A 16,059-nucleotide genomic window follows, 5' to 3' on the forward strand; every position below is an offset into this window, starting at 1 on the left:
GTGGCTCAGTCAGTTAAGCAGCCGACTTCGGCTCAGGTCATGATCTCACGATCTGTGAGTTCGAGCCCCACGTCAGGCTCTGTGCTGACAGCTCGAAGCCTGGAGCCTGTTTCAGATTCTGTGTCTCCCTCTCTCTGACCCTCCCCCATCCATGCTCTGTCTCTCTCTGTCTCAAAAATAAATAAACGTTAAAAAAAATTTTTTTTTTAATTTTTTTCAAGGGAAAGAAATGGCATTCAGTCTATGTAAAAAAGAAACAAAAGAGGTATTCCTATTTGCTTATGTATGCATAGACCATCATGGGAAGGATAAGAAAAGAAAGTGGTAGCACTAGACGGCTCTAGAGAAACTGAAGACTTGAGGATGGAAGGGGAGGGGGGTGATTTTTATACCAAATCTCTTTTTTCACTATTAGGTCCTGTGATTACTTTCCTATAAAATTATACACAGCTGACCGTTGAACACTGTAGGGGTTAGGGGCAAGAACCGCCCCCTGCACAGTCAAAAGCCCACACAAATAACTTCTGACTCCTCAGATATTTGACTGTTGAACCTTAATAACCTACTGCTGACTGGGAGCCTTACCAATAACACAAACTGTCAATTAACACATATTTTGTATGCTATGTGTATTAGATCCTGTATTCTTATAATAAAGTAAGCTGTAGAGGAGAAAACATCAAGAAAATTATAAGAGGAAATACATTTACAGTACTGTATGGGAGCAAAAATAATCCATGTATAAGCAGACTCACCTAGTACAAACCCATGTTGTTCAAGGGTCAACTGTATTACAGGACTTTGTAGTTAATACACACAATGTTACATTCTTATAGGCAATATATTAAACAAAGAAAAAGGTCTGAGCACCACAGAAAGTAAACTCTCCGAGAGCGACTTCTAAACAGAGCTAAGTAAATGAAAAGACACTACATGCCCATAAATTAGAAGACTTAAATACAAAAGCAACATACCCCTAATTCTATTTTCAGAGTCAACACCATCCTTATCAAAATCCCAGCTGGCTTTTTGTGAAAACTGACCGGCTGATCCTAAAACTCATATGGAAATCCAAGGGACTCAGAAGAACCAAAACAATCTTGAAAAAGAACGTAGTTGAAGGACTTACACTTCTGGTTTCAAAACTTACCACAAAGCTACAATAATCAAGACAGTGTGGCCCAAGCATAAGGAAAGACATAGAGATCAACGGAGTTAAAATGAGAGTCTAGGGGCGCCGGGGTGGCTCAGTCGGTTAAGTGTCCAACTCCTGATTTCGGCTCAGGTCATGATCTCACGGTTCATGAATTCGAGCCCCGCGTCGGGCTCTGCACTGACAGTGTGGAGCCTGCTTGGGATTCCCTCCCCCAACCCTCAAAATAAATAAAGCAAAAAAAAAAAAAAAAAAAAAAAAAAAAAGGCTGAGAAGGGCACCTGGGTGGCTCAGTGGGTTAAGCATCCAACTTCGGCTCAGTTCATGGGTTCTAGCCCCACATCAGGCTCTATGCTGACAGCTTAAGAGACTGGAGCCTGTTTCAGATTCATTCTCTCTCTCTCTCCCCCTCTCTCTCTGTCCCTTCCCTGCTCGTGCTCACTCGCTCTCTCAAAAAATAAAACATTAAAAAAAAACAAAAAGCCTGAGAGTCCAGACATAAACCCTTACATTTACATGATAACCAATTTCAACAAAGGTGCCAAGACAACTTAATGGAAAAACAGTCTTTTCGAAAACTGTTGCTAGGACAGCTAGTTATCCACATGTAGAAATGTGGAGATGGATCTTCCTACATCACACCATATATAAAAAAACCATCATAAAGTGAAAGGTGGAAGGAAGCTGCCAGAGAGCCCATTCCCAAGCGACTATAATGACCTCCAAAATTACAGAGGGAAATGGAAACAAGTCAGGATGAAGATCTCAATTTCAGCTTCACCACATTTGAGAGGTCTCTGTCCCCTCTTTGTTTATTCAGACTTCATTCAACAAGTTCTTTACTAAGGGTCTAAGGTGTACGAAGTCCTGGGGAAACAAAACAGTGAGTGAAAGGCACAGATCATTTGAGCCTCCTAGTGACCCCTGAGTCGCAGGATCCCACCCGGCACGCAGAACACAAAGAGCTCATACCTACCGTTTCCAACCTGTGGAGCAATGGCTTCAGCCTCAGGCCAGGGTGTATTCTTGAAGAATCTTTCAGTCAACTTGGTCCAGCTGAAAACCAAGCACAAAAATTCTACAAGTCCAAAACAGGAAGGACCTGAGAAGAAGAAACCTTCACATTTTACAGATAAGGACCCAGGCTCACAAAGGGGAAGGCGTCACAGAAACGAAGCCAGGGCCAAAGCCCTCCACGTCTACAACTTTCCTATACCCAACTCTGCACCTCAACTTTTCTCAATACGGCAAACACTCCTTTTTATCACTTATGGGGCAGCTGGGTGGCTCAGTCAGTGGGGCTCCAACTTTGGATCAGGTCACAATCTCACAGTACACACGTTTGAGTCCCGCACTGGGTTCTGCGCTGACAGCTCAGAGCCTGAAGCCTGCTTCAGATTCTGTGTCTCCCTCCCTCTCTGCCCCTTCCCCACTCACGCTCTGTCTCTCTTTCAGAAATAAACACTAAAAAAAATTATCAGTTAGGCAACCACCGTGCTCTTCAGGATCATTTCCGGCCTCCGTGTCATGAACTCCAGTCATACTTAACAGCTTGCTGTTCCCTGATCTGATACCTGTTTTAGATACTCCCACCCTTCTCCCTTAGCAATATTTTTCCTACTCTCCTGGAGCGCCGTGTCTCCTCCTCCTTTCCAAACTTGGAAGCAAATCTGTCTGTTTGTTGTGGTCTGATGCCATCACAGACCTGCAGCATCCCACCCAAACACCGCTGCCCACGATGCTTCACAGCCCTACAAGAGGTTTCCATTCAATTTCCCTCCTGATCCCCTTAGGAGCTACTTCCACTTTCTCCCACTCTCCTCAACTCCCACCTCTCTCTCTTCTCCAGATCTTTCAGTTGAGCACAGAAATATGCTCAAGTTCCTGCTTCAAGACATGCGACAAAACACAAAGCATCTCAACAACACTTTGTGTCCTCTACACTTGCTACCTCTCCTTTGTCATCCTCCATTTCTCACCCTCTGCCATCTGGCTCCTGCCTCCACCACTCCACTGAAACGGACCTTGCTGGTGATCACAGGACTTCTCAATTGCCAAAATCAACCGGCTCCTTCCTTGACTCAATCTCACCAGAACACTTAACGTTTGTTGACCCTTCCCTTCTTCAAAGTCTCTTCTCTCTGGTTTCCTGTGCCACTTCTCTCTGCTGACTTACTACCTATTTTCCTGACACTACTCTCTACACCTAGACTATCTAGATTTTCTTTCTGCCCTGTCTCCTTTACCATTTCCTCCCTTTGCCCACTCATCTGCAGAAGAACAAACTTTCCAAGGCGCCAGATGTTCTCCTCACCACACATTCTCCTATGGAAACGTGTACCACATGCTTGGCTCCAACTGTTTGTCACATGTGATTACTGTGCTAAAGAAATGAATGTTGAGGGGCGCCTGGGTGGCGCAGTCGGTTAAGCGTCCGACTTCAGCCAGGTCACGATCTCGCGGTCCGTGAGTTCGAGCCCCGCGTCAGGCTCTGGGCTGATGGCTCGGAGCCTGGAGCCTGTTTCTGATTCTGTGTCTCCCTCTCTCTCTGCCCCTCCCCCGTTCATGCTCTGTCTCTCTCTGTCCCAAAAATAAATAAACGTTGAAAAAAAAAAATTTTTTTAAAAAGAATGTCGAATTTTAATTTCAATTAAAAAAACCAATATTTGGGGCGCCTGGGTGGCTCAGTCGGTTAAGCGTCCGACTTCGCTCAGGTCACGATCTCACGGTCCGTGGGTTCATGACCTGCGTCGGGCTCTGGGCTGACAGCTCAGAGCCTGGAGCCTGTTTCAGATTCTGTGTCTCCCTCTTTCTCTGACCCTCCCCTATTCATGCTCTCTCTCTGTCTCAAAAATAAATAAATGTTAAAAAAAAATTTTTTTTTTAAATTAAAAAAAAATTAAAAAACCAATATTTAACTCAGTTTCTGGAAAACTTTCAAGTGTATTTAGAATTATTTAAGTATGTGAATCTGATTTTTCAACTGTAAATGTTATGAAATCTAAATAGAAGGAAACCTGGGTGGCTCAGTTAAACATCCAACTTCGGCTCAGGTCATGATCTCGCGGTCTGTGAGTTCGAGCCCTGTGTCGGGCTCTGTGCTGACAGCTCAGAGCCTGGAGCCTATTTCAGTTTCTGTGTCTCCCTCTCCCTCTGCTCCTCCCCAACTCATACCTGGTCTCTCTCAAAAATAAACATTAAAAAAAGAAAAGTTAAATAGAGATCAAGTATTTCCAACATATACAAATTGAGTTGTGCTATAAATACAAAATATAGGATTTAGAATGCGTAATACTAAAAAAACTAAAATAACTCATTAATTCTGATTATTTTATTTATTATCAGAATTTATAATTTTATTATCAGAATTTATTTATAATCAGAATTATTTAATTCTGATTATAAGTGGTAATATTTTAGATGTTGAAATAAATTATTAAAATTAATTCCCCATCTTTTTACTTATTTTTTAAGTCTTATTTATTATTATTATTTTTATATATTTTTATTCATTTTGAGAGACGAGAGACGAGAGACGAGAGACGAAAGAGAGAGAGAGAGAGAGAGAGAGAGAGAGAGAGAGGGAGGGAGGGAGACACAGATTCCAAAGCAGGCTCCAGGCTCTGAGCTGTCAGCACGCAGCCCAACGCGGGGCTCGAACCCACAAACCATGAAATCACGACCTGAGCCGAAGTCAGACACTTAACTGACTGAGCCACCCAGGTGCCTCTAAAGTTTTATTTTTAAGTGATCTCTACACCCAACGTGGGGCTCAAGCTCATAACCCTGAGACCAAGAGTCATAAGCTCCACCAACTGAGCCAGCCCGATGCCCCTCTTTTTATATTTTTTAAATATAGCTGATGAAAAAAACTGTTACACATGTGGCTAGCGTTATTATTTCTATGGGACAGCACCGAGCTACACACTTTTAACTAGGAAGATGTGAGGAGGAAGGAAAAAACAGTTCAGGGATTAATTCTATTCACTGATCCAATAAGCCTCTGGCTATTAGTTTTGTCCACCCCTCCTCTCAGTAATGGTTTAAATTCTGCTTCCTTGGTGAAGTCATTCCTGACTATCCTGACCCTAACTGACCTGTCTCATCTCTAATGCCAATTACACAAGGGCAATCCCCTGAAAACCAGTCAAAGCGTGGCTCACCCTGTTATGCATTAAGTTGTGCAGTAATGTGGGGCATCTTGGGGGGCTCAGCTGGGTGAGTGTCCAATTCATGATTTCCGCTCAGGTCACGATCTCTCAATTCGTGAGACAGAGCCCCATGTCAGGCTTCACAACAGTGCAGAGCCTGCCTGGGATTCTCTATCTCCCTCCCAAGCTTGCGTGTTGCACACGTGCACTCTCACTCTCTCGGTAAATACACATTAGGAAAAAAAGTCGTGAAGTAATTTAAAAATTGGGCTCTGCTGTCAGAAATGTGCAGGTTCAAAACTCAAGTAGCCATGTGACTTATCCTTTCTGTTCTTTGTTTCCCTCATCCGTAAGATGAGGAAAACAATACTACCTACTTCATGGGGTTACTGAGAAGCGTAATGAGTAAAACACAGGAAAAGCATTCTGAACGTTGCCTGATTTACACTGGTCGCACATACTACTGTAACTGCTGCTATAATTACTGATCACGGTGTTATTATTTTAGACCCTGTATGAATTTGTTTTTTTTTTTTTTTAATTTAATGTTTTTATTTATTTTTGAGACAGAGAGAGACAGAGCATGAACAGGGGAGGGTCAGAGAGAAGGAGACACAGAAACTGAAACAGGCTCCAGGCTCTGAGCTGTCAGCACAGAGCCCGATGCGGGGCTCGAACCCACAAGCTGTGAGATCATGACCTGAGCTGAAGTCAGAGGCTTAACTGACTGAGCCACCCAGGCGCCCCAGACCCTGTATGAGTTTTGGCAATACAGTCCAACAAAGTAACATGTCTCCCCCAAGGAATCACAGAAACCCCTCGGGCTCTCTCTTTTCAGAGAAGTGATTAGACAGCACCCTTTTCAGGGGCTGCATCACTAAACCAGTCCCCCTAGAAAGAGGATCATTTCAGCCAGCAGTCTGTACCTGTTCTCATAGATGTCTTGGATCTCATACACCTTCTGGTCAATGACGTCGCTGGACACGCGACTGGCCTGCAGCTCATACACCTTCTGGTCAATCAAATCTGAGACGGTTTTGTGGAAATACTGGATGAAGTTTTTGATCACTTCAGGGATCACCTGATACGTCTGCTGTTCATACTGACGTTCATAAGCCAGATCCTGCTTTGGATCTCCTAAAGGTTGGACAGAACAAATACTTTGCCAAGTGCTTTCAAACCCACATATATTACAAAACGAAAGGGCAAGACCATCCTCTAAATTAAACTAAAGTCTACAAATCAGGTATAATTCCCTTTTAAGCACTCAGAAATATAACTGTCCCCAACTCACTCTCAATCCCGGTACGCGGTTTCTTCAAAAAACGCACCACTACTTAAAATTATACGTTTGTTCATAATCTCTTTCCTCCACTAGAACCTGAAGCCTAAGAGGGCAAGAACCTTGTACTCAGTGTACCCATGTGGTTATATGTGTGTTAGAAGAGAGAAGATGACTGTGGGAAGGGAAAGTTAGTAGGCACTTAATATTTTTTGGATGAATGAATGAATGACTGCCATTTTCTACCAATACAACAGTGCAAGTTACCAAACTTCTCTGCTCTGTTTTCTCATCTGCCACATGGAGACAACTTTAATTTAGGTACTTTATAGAACTGTTTTAAGGACTAAATGAAACACTTTGGACAAAGTACCTCCAACAATGCACGGCACTTACTAAGTCAAACCAACTCACTACATTTCAGGAAACCCCAACCCCAAAACCTTCCAAAAATACTTCACTTGGGCTTGGTTTGAATTTCTTTAATTTTTCACAAGATTTTCTTCTTCAGCGAATAGTCTGACAAGGAAACCACATCCAGGATAGTAAGCTTTCTCTTCTGAGACTCGGAGGTGGAACATGAAAAAGACCTGGTTTATTAGGCTCTATACCACCTCCTTCTGAGAACTAATAACTGACTTCACACCGGGACCACGAAGAAAGAGCGTTTAACAGATGCCCGTCAAAGCTGTTCTGAGACCTTCAAAAAGGTGCCAAACCCTAGAAGTGCCTAGCTAGCCAGACAAGTCCATGGTCTCACCTGTGTGCATGTCATAGTCGCCTGGGTAAGCATAGGGATCATAAGCAGCCTATTAAGAAAAGAGACGGAAACGGTCACCAATTCATGAACCCAAAACGTTTGTTCGACAATGTTTAGGATAAGCAGGGTACTAAGAATACGCAAGTGGATAAAACACAGTCCCTGCCTTGGAGAAACTCACACGCTTGTGAAAGAAGGGAGAATAAACAAGACAGCGATACAACGTCACGGATGCAAATAAGGTAGAGCAAAGCACAAGAGGCCGCGGGAACCAACGGAGTTTTACAAGGGGCAGCCCAAACCGTAAGAGCTAAGTTACAGAAACACAGAATCCTTATGGGATTCCACAAGCAGCCTCCGTCTCCGGTCTCGCAAAGGGAGAGAACGAGGAGACCGGACATGCGAAGTGGGCGGGCCGAGACGGGGCTGGTGAGTAGCAGCAAGCCGTGGGAACAGCATGAGGGCCGCGCCCGCAGGGAGGCAGGCCGGAGGCGGTCGCGGCCCGCAAGGGCTCCCAGAGAGGCCCGGACGCCGTCTCGCCGCGGGGCCCAACAGCCAAAGAACTCTGCCTCCTTCGCGGAGCTCAGTTCACGCGCAGGGCCAGCCTTACCTCGGACTCGTAATCATCAGCGGGATAAGACATGGCTGCGGCACTCACGAACACAGCCAGAGAGAGCGAACACTGCGGCCCGCGCCTGCGTCGTGAGGCCGGAAGTTCAGCCCCTACCGGGCCTGCCGGGAAACCGGAAGTCTTCAGGGTGCCGCCACGTCAAGAAGGGCGGAAGCGGCAAACACTTGAATTTTTCTTCCTTCTTCAAATAGAGGCTGTATAAGGAAGGGGGGAGTCTGTAGTGCTTGCGCAAATTCAGAAGAAAGGGTGAACTGCTTCGGCATGACAAAGAATGGGCAAAGAGAAACCAGAGATGATGCCACACAAAAGATGGCTGACAGCTTCCTCTGTCAAGCTTCTCTTCTTCTCGCAAGAAAGGAAGTTCGGGTATGGGGGCCTGATGTTGGATTTAGGTGTAAGCAGTTTGCCTGCAGCAAGGAATGTTTTCAAATGTTTGGCTTCGAAAGACTAAACTTACTGGTTTAGAAGTTGAGACTTGGTCCCATGCAGCTAGAGGTCATTGACACAAGGCGCCTGCCAACTTTGGACAATAAGGTTGGAGCAGGCAATGGGAGGCCCACTGTGATGTGGGGCCCTAGAGGCGGCCCTGCGACCCACCCATGCAGCTTCCAAGCTCGGGCTGTGGTCTTTTTCCAATCGGCAAGTAGGGTGGGTGCTCCTCCTAAAGAAGTCCTCCAGTTAGAGATGGGGTTCTAAAACAAACCGCGAAAACCGGCATGTGGGCCAAGGGCCTTAGTGTGGTCATCTACCCAGCCACGACACCTAACAGAAATCTGGATTCCAGTCCCTGCTCAACTGCGGATATGCTGTGTGACTAGGAGTGTTCCTCACCCTCCTTAGGCCCCAGCCTCTGCTTCCTCTTTTAAAACAGCTACTCCAGCCTTTTCCCTGCCAGGCACAGTCCACCTCGGGTTTTTCGTATTCACATTTAACCTGGTGTCGCTTACAGAATGCAGTCCTCCCAGATAGGTGCAAGTTTCACTCTGGTTCTACCTTCCGTTCTATGAGCATCCTATTTAGAATGCCGATGCCCTGCCCCATCCCAGCTCTTTGGGTCAGGTTTTTGCTTTGCCTTCCCTTGGAACTATCACCAAGAGGTGATAACCATCACGGTGAGACAGGGAAACTGAAGGGACCCCATTTTTAGAAAGACTGCTTCTCTGCTGTTTTTCTGCTAGGCCACATTTACTTTTGTTTGTATCGCACCTTGCGTCTCAATAAACCAAAGAAGCTGTGTTCCCACTCCAAGGGGAAAGCAAGAAAGTTAATCATTCTCTGAGTTTCTTCTTAGGCCCCCACACACCTGATAACATCTGAGCAGATGAGGATCCCAAACATGTTCCAGAACATCAGCTTCAAACAAACCTTAGCCAAAGCTGGCATCAGTCCCTCCTCCCTAAAGTGATTTATGAAATAACACCTGTTGTTCACCTGTCACTCGCCTTTGTCATCCTTTTCCTGGGCCCTTTTCTGATATAATAAACAGATGACCCCAAGCAACAGAGACTCGCTCTCCTTTCCAGTCTCCCAGATACTCCATCTACTATACTCTATCTCGTACACTTTCCAGTGAACTGTTTTCATTTCCTCCTTGCTCATGTTTCATGTTTCCTCCTGGCTCTTGGTTTCATGTTTGGATCATGCCCCAAGCCAAGGACCCTCTTGGCTGGTCCCGCAGGGCCCCATCTGGGTCCTCAGACCCAGCCGGCCAACATCAGTAGAATTAAAGCTTAAAATTTAGGGACCTTTGGTTCCCCAAGACTCTTCTGTGGCTTGAGGAGGGTCTCAGCAATGTGCTCGTATGGTCCTTTGCTTCTGTAGATTTTCTTTTTTAAAAAAGTTATTTATTTAAGTAGTCTCTACACCCAACGTGGGGCTCGAACTCGCAACTCCGAGATCAAGAGCCACGTGCTCTACCAACTGAGCCAGTTAGACACCCCTGTTTCTGTAAAATTTGCAAAAGTACTGTTTTTACAGCAATTGCTTAAAACTCTCCGTCTAATCTGATTTCTCCTGTGTCATACTTCCCTGTGTCATATTTAGTGGCGTTTGGGACTCAGCTAGAGGAAATCCAGCTGGGAATCTCTGAGTTTAGTAGAATATATGTATGTGATACTCTTCTGTGTGTGAAGTTTTTGCTGGCCTTCCAGTGTGTAAGATATACCCACCACTCACTGTAATCGATGAGTGTCTTCAATGAAAGGATTATTTAAGGTTAATCAGGGCACTAGGAAGCTTGAAATTACCTGAAAAATTACATTTCATATGACAAAAATTTGATACAGCTTGCCCCCAACTTTGACAATTCTCAAAATGTTCATGACATGACTGAAAAGGAATTGTGGCATCGGAAGAAGTTTTCCTAAATTATCAATAATAAACATGTTTACACCTGAAACTAACGTAACACTGCATGTTAACTGTACTGGAACTTAAAATGAAAATAAAAAGTAATTAAAAATTTTTCGATCTAACATGCTAGAGGAAAAATTAAATTATTTTTCCATTCTCATTATCGAAAGTGACCATACAAAATTGTTGTTATCTAAAGAGGTGATCAAAGCATATTCAGCTTAAAAAGGAAAAAGAAAACTAACAAATATGTTTCTTTTCTGGATTTTGTGATGTTTGTGTTATTTGTCAGGTTTTAAAAATGTATTTATTTTGAGAGAGACAGAGAAAGTGCGAGCAGAGAAGGGGCAGACAAAGAGAGAGAATCCCAAGCAGGCTCCACCCAGGCGCCCCCATTTGTCAGGTTTTTAAGGTCACAAATTGCAATCTATAATGGCATGATTTCTTGCACAATTTGTGTTGTGATTTCTCGTTCTAAATAAATAGTTTCAGGGTGCCTGGGTGGCTCAGTGGGTTGAGCATCCAACTCTTGGTTTCGGCTCAGATCATGAACTCAGGGTTTGGAGTTTGAGCCCCGGTGGGACTCTCCCAGTGTGGAACCTGCTTGAGATGATCTCGCTCCCCTCCCCCACTCGTGCTCTCTCTTTCTCCCTCAAAATAAAAATGAACTTAAAAAAATAAAATAGGTCTCTTTCCTACCTAGTTTTGTTTTTGTAATTCCCTATTATTTTTTAAATTATTTATTTGTTTATCTTAAGTAGGCTCCACGCCCAGTATGGGGCTTGAACTCACAACCATGAAATCAAGAGTCACACACTCTACGGGTTCTCTATCTATATCTCTCTCTCTATAGTGTATATCTTAACATGTCACAGTGGAGCTTCTGACTTTCTGCCTCAACCTTGTTCCTCCCTCAGTATTTCCCATCTTGGCTAGGGGCAACTTTAATTTGTTCATATGCTGAGGCCAAAGTCTTCAGAATCACCCTTGACTTGACTCTTGTAACACACGTTCAGTGCATCTGCATTTTGGTGGCTCTACCTCCAAAATGTTCCCTCTCAATTCTTACCACCTTGTTTCTATCATTCTTGTCCAAGCCACTATCATCTCACTTGTATTGTGATAACTAGCTTACCCTTCCCCCTTGCACTTCTCAGCCCATATTTGTAGAACTGCATTTGAGTTGAAACGTAGGCCATTGCCTGGCAGTATCTTAAGCTGGCTTAGAAACACAACTTTGAAAAAATAATAAATAAATATGGAACCCCATTACAGACTATGAAATGTCTGATCACAGGGTATTTGATTTTGCAAGACTCCCCTGTTAATGGAAGATCAGTACTCCAAAGCCAAAGAAACTGTGGACAGACCAAATCTCCTGGAACAATTTTACCCGGGGGAGTCGTCGAGAGGGTTCAGCCACTGAAAAGCTGCCCTGATTCTCTTGATCTTCTTTTGCCTGGGATTTGACACCGGAAATTCTCTGACTCGGAAGAGCCATAACTTATATTTTGCAGTTGGCCTGGTCTCTTCGACAGGATTCCTTTCGAGCGCCACTCCCCGAGAACCCTGCATTTGTCTGTAGATCACTAACCTTTTCATTCTCCGGGGCATGGTCTCACAAGCCCCTGTCACCCACGTTTACTGCAGTGATATGTGGACCCTGGGAGAGCAGTAGCTCTCAGAACTAAAGGCTCCTTAGTACATGGAGTCCGCTAGACAGAACAACACAACACAAAACAAAACAGTGAAGCATCAGGCTGTTTCCTGACATGTTAAGTTGTATCCCTTCTATCACCATGAACATCAAGACAATCGTTCTTGCCCACTGTTCCCAACAAAAATTGACCTGAGTAAACTTAAAGATCAAATTGACTTTATTCAACAATTCATCAATGGGGCGGTAGCCCATCTAGCAATAGAAAAGAGCTTCGCTGGGCTGCAGACAAGGAAAGGTTTTAAAAGGTGGAGAGGAAATCATTAGCAAAGAATGCACACTTTGGGGGCACCTGGGTGGTTCAGTCGATCGAGCATCCGACTCTTGGCTTCAGCTCCGTTCATGATCTCACAGTTTGTGGGTTCGAGCCCCGCATCAGGCTCTGCTCTGACAGCGTGGAGCCGGCTTGGGATTGTCTCTCTTCCCTCTCTCTGTGCCCCTCCCCTGCCCTCTCTCTCTCAAAATAAATAAGTAAACTTAAAAAAAAAGAAAGAATGCACACTTCGGGCAAGTTCTCCTTGTTAAGGGGAGCGGCAGATTATCTCACTAGCCCTGACCAGGTAACTGGTGAAAGGCTACATTCCTGGGGCAGGGAGTGGGGGTTGAAGCTGCAATTAGCTTGGGTGTTGAGTCTTGGTTTGCCAACGTAGGGCTTAGCACAAGTGACTCCCTTTGGGGCCTGTCGTCTCTTTTTTAACACCAGAAATAAATAACTACGTTTCTGAAAACACAGGGCCCCCTCTCTGTAGCCTAAAAGAAAAATTCTCAAATTGTTGAAAATATCATTGTCACATCTCTATCTTGATTGGGGTGGTTGTTACATGAGTATACGCACTTGTCAAAAATCATCAGCCTTGTACACTTCATATGTGGGAATTCTACTGTAGGTCATTCATACCTCAAAATTTTTGATTTTTATATTATAAGTAACATTCGTAACAAATAGCTAACCAATTTTGGAACTTATGTGGTGACAAAACGTTAGCACCTTTAAGAAATTAAAAATACGATTCTCCAAACTTTGTAATAAATTATCAGTTGTTAAAAAAATGATTATAATACCCATAAAGAGTAAGCTTACTTAATCGTTAATGAAGGAACCAACACTATGACAGAGCTGGTTTGGAAAGAGTTTGAGAAGAGTTCAAGGAATACTGAATTATGATTGCCAATCATATTCCATACCCTATAGGATAATAAAACTGTAACCTTTGGGATTATTTTCTCCATCAGGTATGCAAAAATGATTGCATCTTATCTGTTTCCTCCAAGGGAACTTCTAACTTTACAGAGTTGGAAAACAGCACTGGATCCTCATCAATTGTTAGGGTTAAATTTCCCCAGAGTCAGATGGCCCTTCTGTGGGTTTGCGAGCAATTCTCTAGCATGATATCGAAAAGGCACACAATCACCATATGACGTATTTCCAGGTACAGAGGAGGGCTTGAACTCATGACTGTGAAATCGAGACCCGAGTTGAGATCAAAAGTTGGAGGCTTAACCGACTGAGCCACCCAGGCACCCCATATCTTCCCAGGTTTTAAAAACTCTGGAAATTAAAAACGTTATGTGAAACTTTCAACTTTTAAATGTTGGCAATCAGTTCAAATGGCTCTAAGATACTGTGAAGGCCAACAGGGTGAGAGAAAGAACGAAAGGAAAATCCTGCTGAATCTGGCCTGAGCTAGTGTCAGTATCTGACCTATAACAATACCTTCTTATGGAAAGACTGAGGCCCAAAGAAAGGAGATACTTAACCCCACATCACAAGGTGAGTTTGGGCCAGACAGGACTTAGAGCCCAAGTCCCTGGATTCCCAGGTAGAAGCTTTTCCCACAAGGCAAACATTATAGGTTTTTTCTTTGTCTCCCACCAAGTGTTTTGTATTTTTATTTGCTGATTAACCAAATAAACACGACTAGTGTGAATGCTCGCAGTACCCTAGGTTAAGTTCAAGCCAGTGTGATGGGCCCACTGTTGCACAGGATTCGTATGGCCCTAGCCTGCATCCTACCCGTATTTATTATAATAGCAATACCTACCATTTTTTTGAGCATTAACTCTGTGCCAAGCTCTGTGCTTTACTCACATTATATCATTTAGTCTTGTGATAACCACATGCTGTAGGTACTACTATTACCTTCACTTTATAGGTGGGAAACTGAGGCTCAGAAGGTAAAGTCACTTGTTCAAAGCCATGGCCCCACATATTCATGGCTCCAGAGTTGATGGTTTCAACCACTGGGCTATACTATCTCCATTCATTCATTTATTCATTCATTCATTCAGTCAGTCAGTCAGTCAGTCAGTCAGTCAAATAGCTACAATGTGGTGTTGCCAGTTGCTAAGCCAGGCAGCATGGGAGAATACAGCTCAAGTTCAAGTGTAAAGCCCTGAGGCTATGGCTAACTGGATCCACATTCAACCCACATCCTATTGTTCTAATCCAAAAGAACAAGTGGCTTTCAAACACACAGAAGGGTGGGCTATGTAATTTATACTTCAACAACATTGATTTAAAAAGGAGAAGTAACAATCGCCTCTAAATGTGTAGAGATCCTGCTCAAATTAAAAGATTGTGACAGTGCACACATATTTAGTGGATTAGATTGCTTGAGGACCAGACGCGCTTGTAGGAGGAAGACAATGGCTGTCTGCTAGGATAAAGGGTTTGCACTTTAGTCTGAACTCAGTGGGTAGGCAGATCCTACAGACAAGAAAAGAATTGTGTGTTAGCCAGCATGTGCACCTTGAATTCTACAAAGAGAGACTAGAGGGAAGGAGACTACCTTGGAGGTTATTACATGGAAAAAGAGGAGGAATGAATAGTAAAGTTATTTCCAGATATATCCAGCAGGAATGAGATATAAATACCCAGATGTCACTTAAACTCTCTGGAGCCAGGTTTCCAGCAGGTTCTTCATTACAGAAAACTGTGTGATAGAGAGGGCTGTTCTGGCCCCAGATCCTAGTTCTTCAACTTTCTAACCCAGTACCCTTGGATAATTCATATAACATCTCAGGACTTCAATTTCCTGGTCTGCAAAGTGGGTGTAACATTATCTACCTGCTAAGACTCTTGTAGGGGAGAAATAAATGGTGCAATATATATCAAGCACTTAGTAAATGACACATGTTCAGTGTTTATCTCTTTTCTAGGTTTCCTTCTAGCTACAAGTGGATTTGGCATATATGTACTTATCAGCTAAGGGGCAGAGGAGAGCAAACATACAGTATTTTTCTCCGTTACAGTACCATGAGAAACCTCACAATGTTGTTCTGAGAGCACTACAAATTCTGAAAGTGCTTTTCAACTGTCAGAGAAAGGTTACCTTCAATGAGAAGGAAGAACTTTTGTCTGGACCAAAGCCCTTGTCCAAAGACAGCTGGGCATCCATAAACAAGTCCCTTGTCTCTCTGGCTTCAACTCCTCGTTTGTGAAATAGGGATGGTCCTCCTTGTCCACCTTATAGGAGTGTCTATGGGATAGTGGGTTGTGCGAGGGGGTTGCTAAGCTCATTCACTGCGCGCGGAGCCCGTCTGTTTCCGGCTCCATCCACCCCCACAGGGCTGTGAGCATCTCATCGAGCAGCGACTCTGATCTTGGGTCCGAAACTGAACACAGAGTTACCTGGCTCCTAGCGACTGGCTCTCGGACTGCAGTGTCGCTGTGGGGCAATTACGTTAAATTACAATTCTTTGTAAATCAGTGATCAACGCCGGGCTTACGAGAGAACCTAAACTAAAGGGATCTTTCGCATTTAGAAGCTATTACTCCTCGGTTTGCGGTAATAGCCCCCAATTTTAACACATTCTCATTTTCCTACTTACACTAGGCACTTCCCACCAGGAAATCCTTTTTTTTTTTTTAAACTTCATTGCTTTGAAATGAAACCGTATGCATCCCCATAGTTCGGCTTCTTAATTTTCCTTAGAGAGTGGTTGCAGATCATCTTAACGGGATTGGTTAAAGCTTCTGCCCGTTATCTTCCCCTCACCCGATGGGGGTAACG

The 16,059-nt window shown here is 43.9% G+C and overlaps 1 protein-coding gene across 2 annotated transcripts in view; it reads right to left on the minus strand.

The window, feature by feature from the left end:
* EIF3L (eukaryotic translation initiation factor 3 subunit L) overlaps nt 1-8,067 on the minus strand; it is a 27,031-nt gene extending 18,964 nt beyond the window's left edge. The window contains exons 1-4 of one of the 2 annotated variants that reach the window (XM_040490876.1): nt 7,957-8,067; nt 7,347-7,395; nt 6,231-6,441; nt 2,130-2,209 (exon numbers count right to left, since the gene is read on the minus strand). In XM_040490876.1, the coding sequence (XP_040346810.1) occupies nt 2,130-2,209; nt 6,231-6,441; nt 7,347-7,395; nt 7,957-7,989 (373 nt within the window). In that variant the 5' untranslated portion in view covers nt 7,990-8,067. Of the gene's footprint in view, nt 1-2,129; nt 2,210-6,230; nt 6,442-7,346; nt 7,396-7,956 lie in introns of those variants that run through there. The other variant, XM_040490877.1, reaches the window with a different exon arrangement.
* Nucleotides 8,068-16,059: the final 7,992 nt, after the last annotated feature.

This window comes from Herpailurus yagouaroundi, unplaced genomic scaffold (assembly GCF_014898765.1).
Source record: "Herpailurus yagouaroundi ecotype Mexico unplaced genomic scaffold, PumYag 182, whole genome shotgun sequence".
In the NCBI taxonomy this organism is placed as follows: Eukaryota; Metazoa; Chordata; class Mammalia; order Carnivora; family Felidae; genus Herpailurus; species Herpailurus yagouaroundi.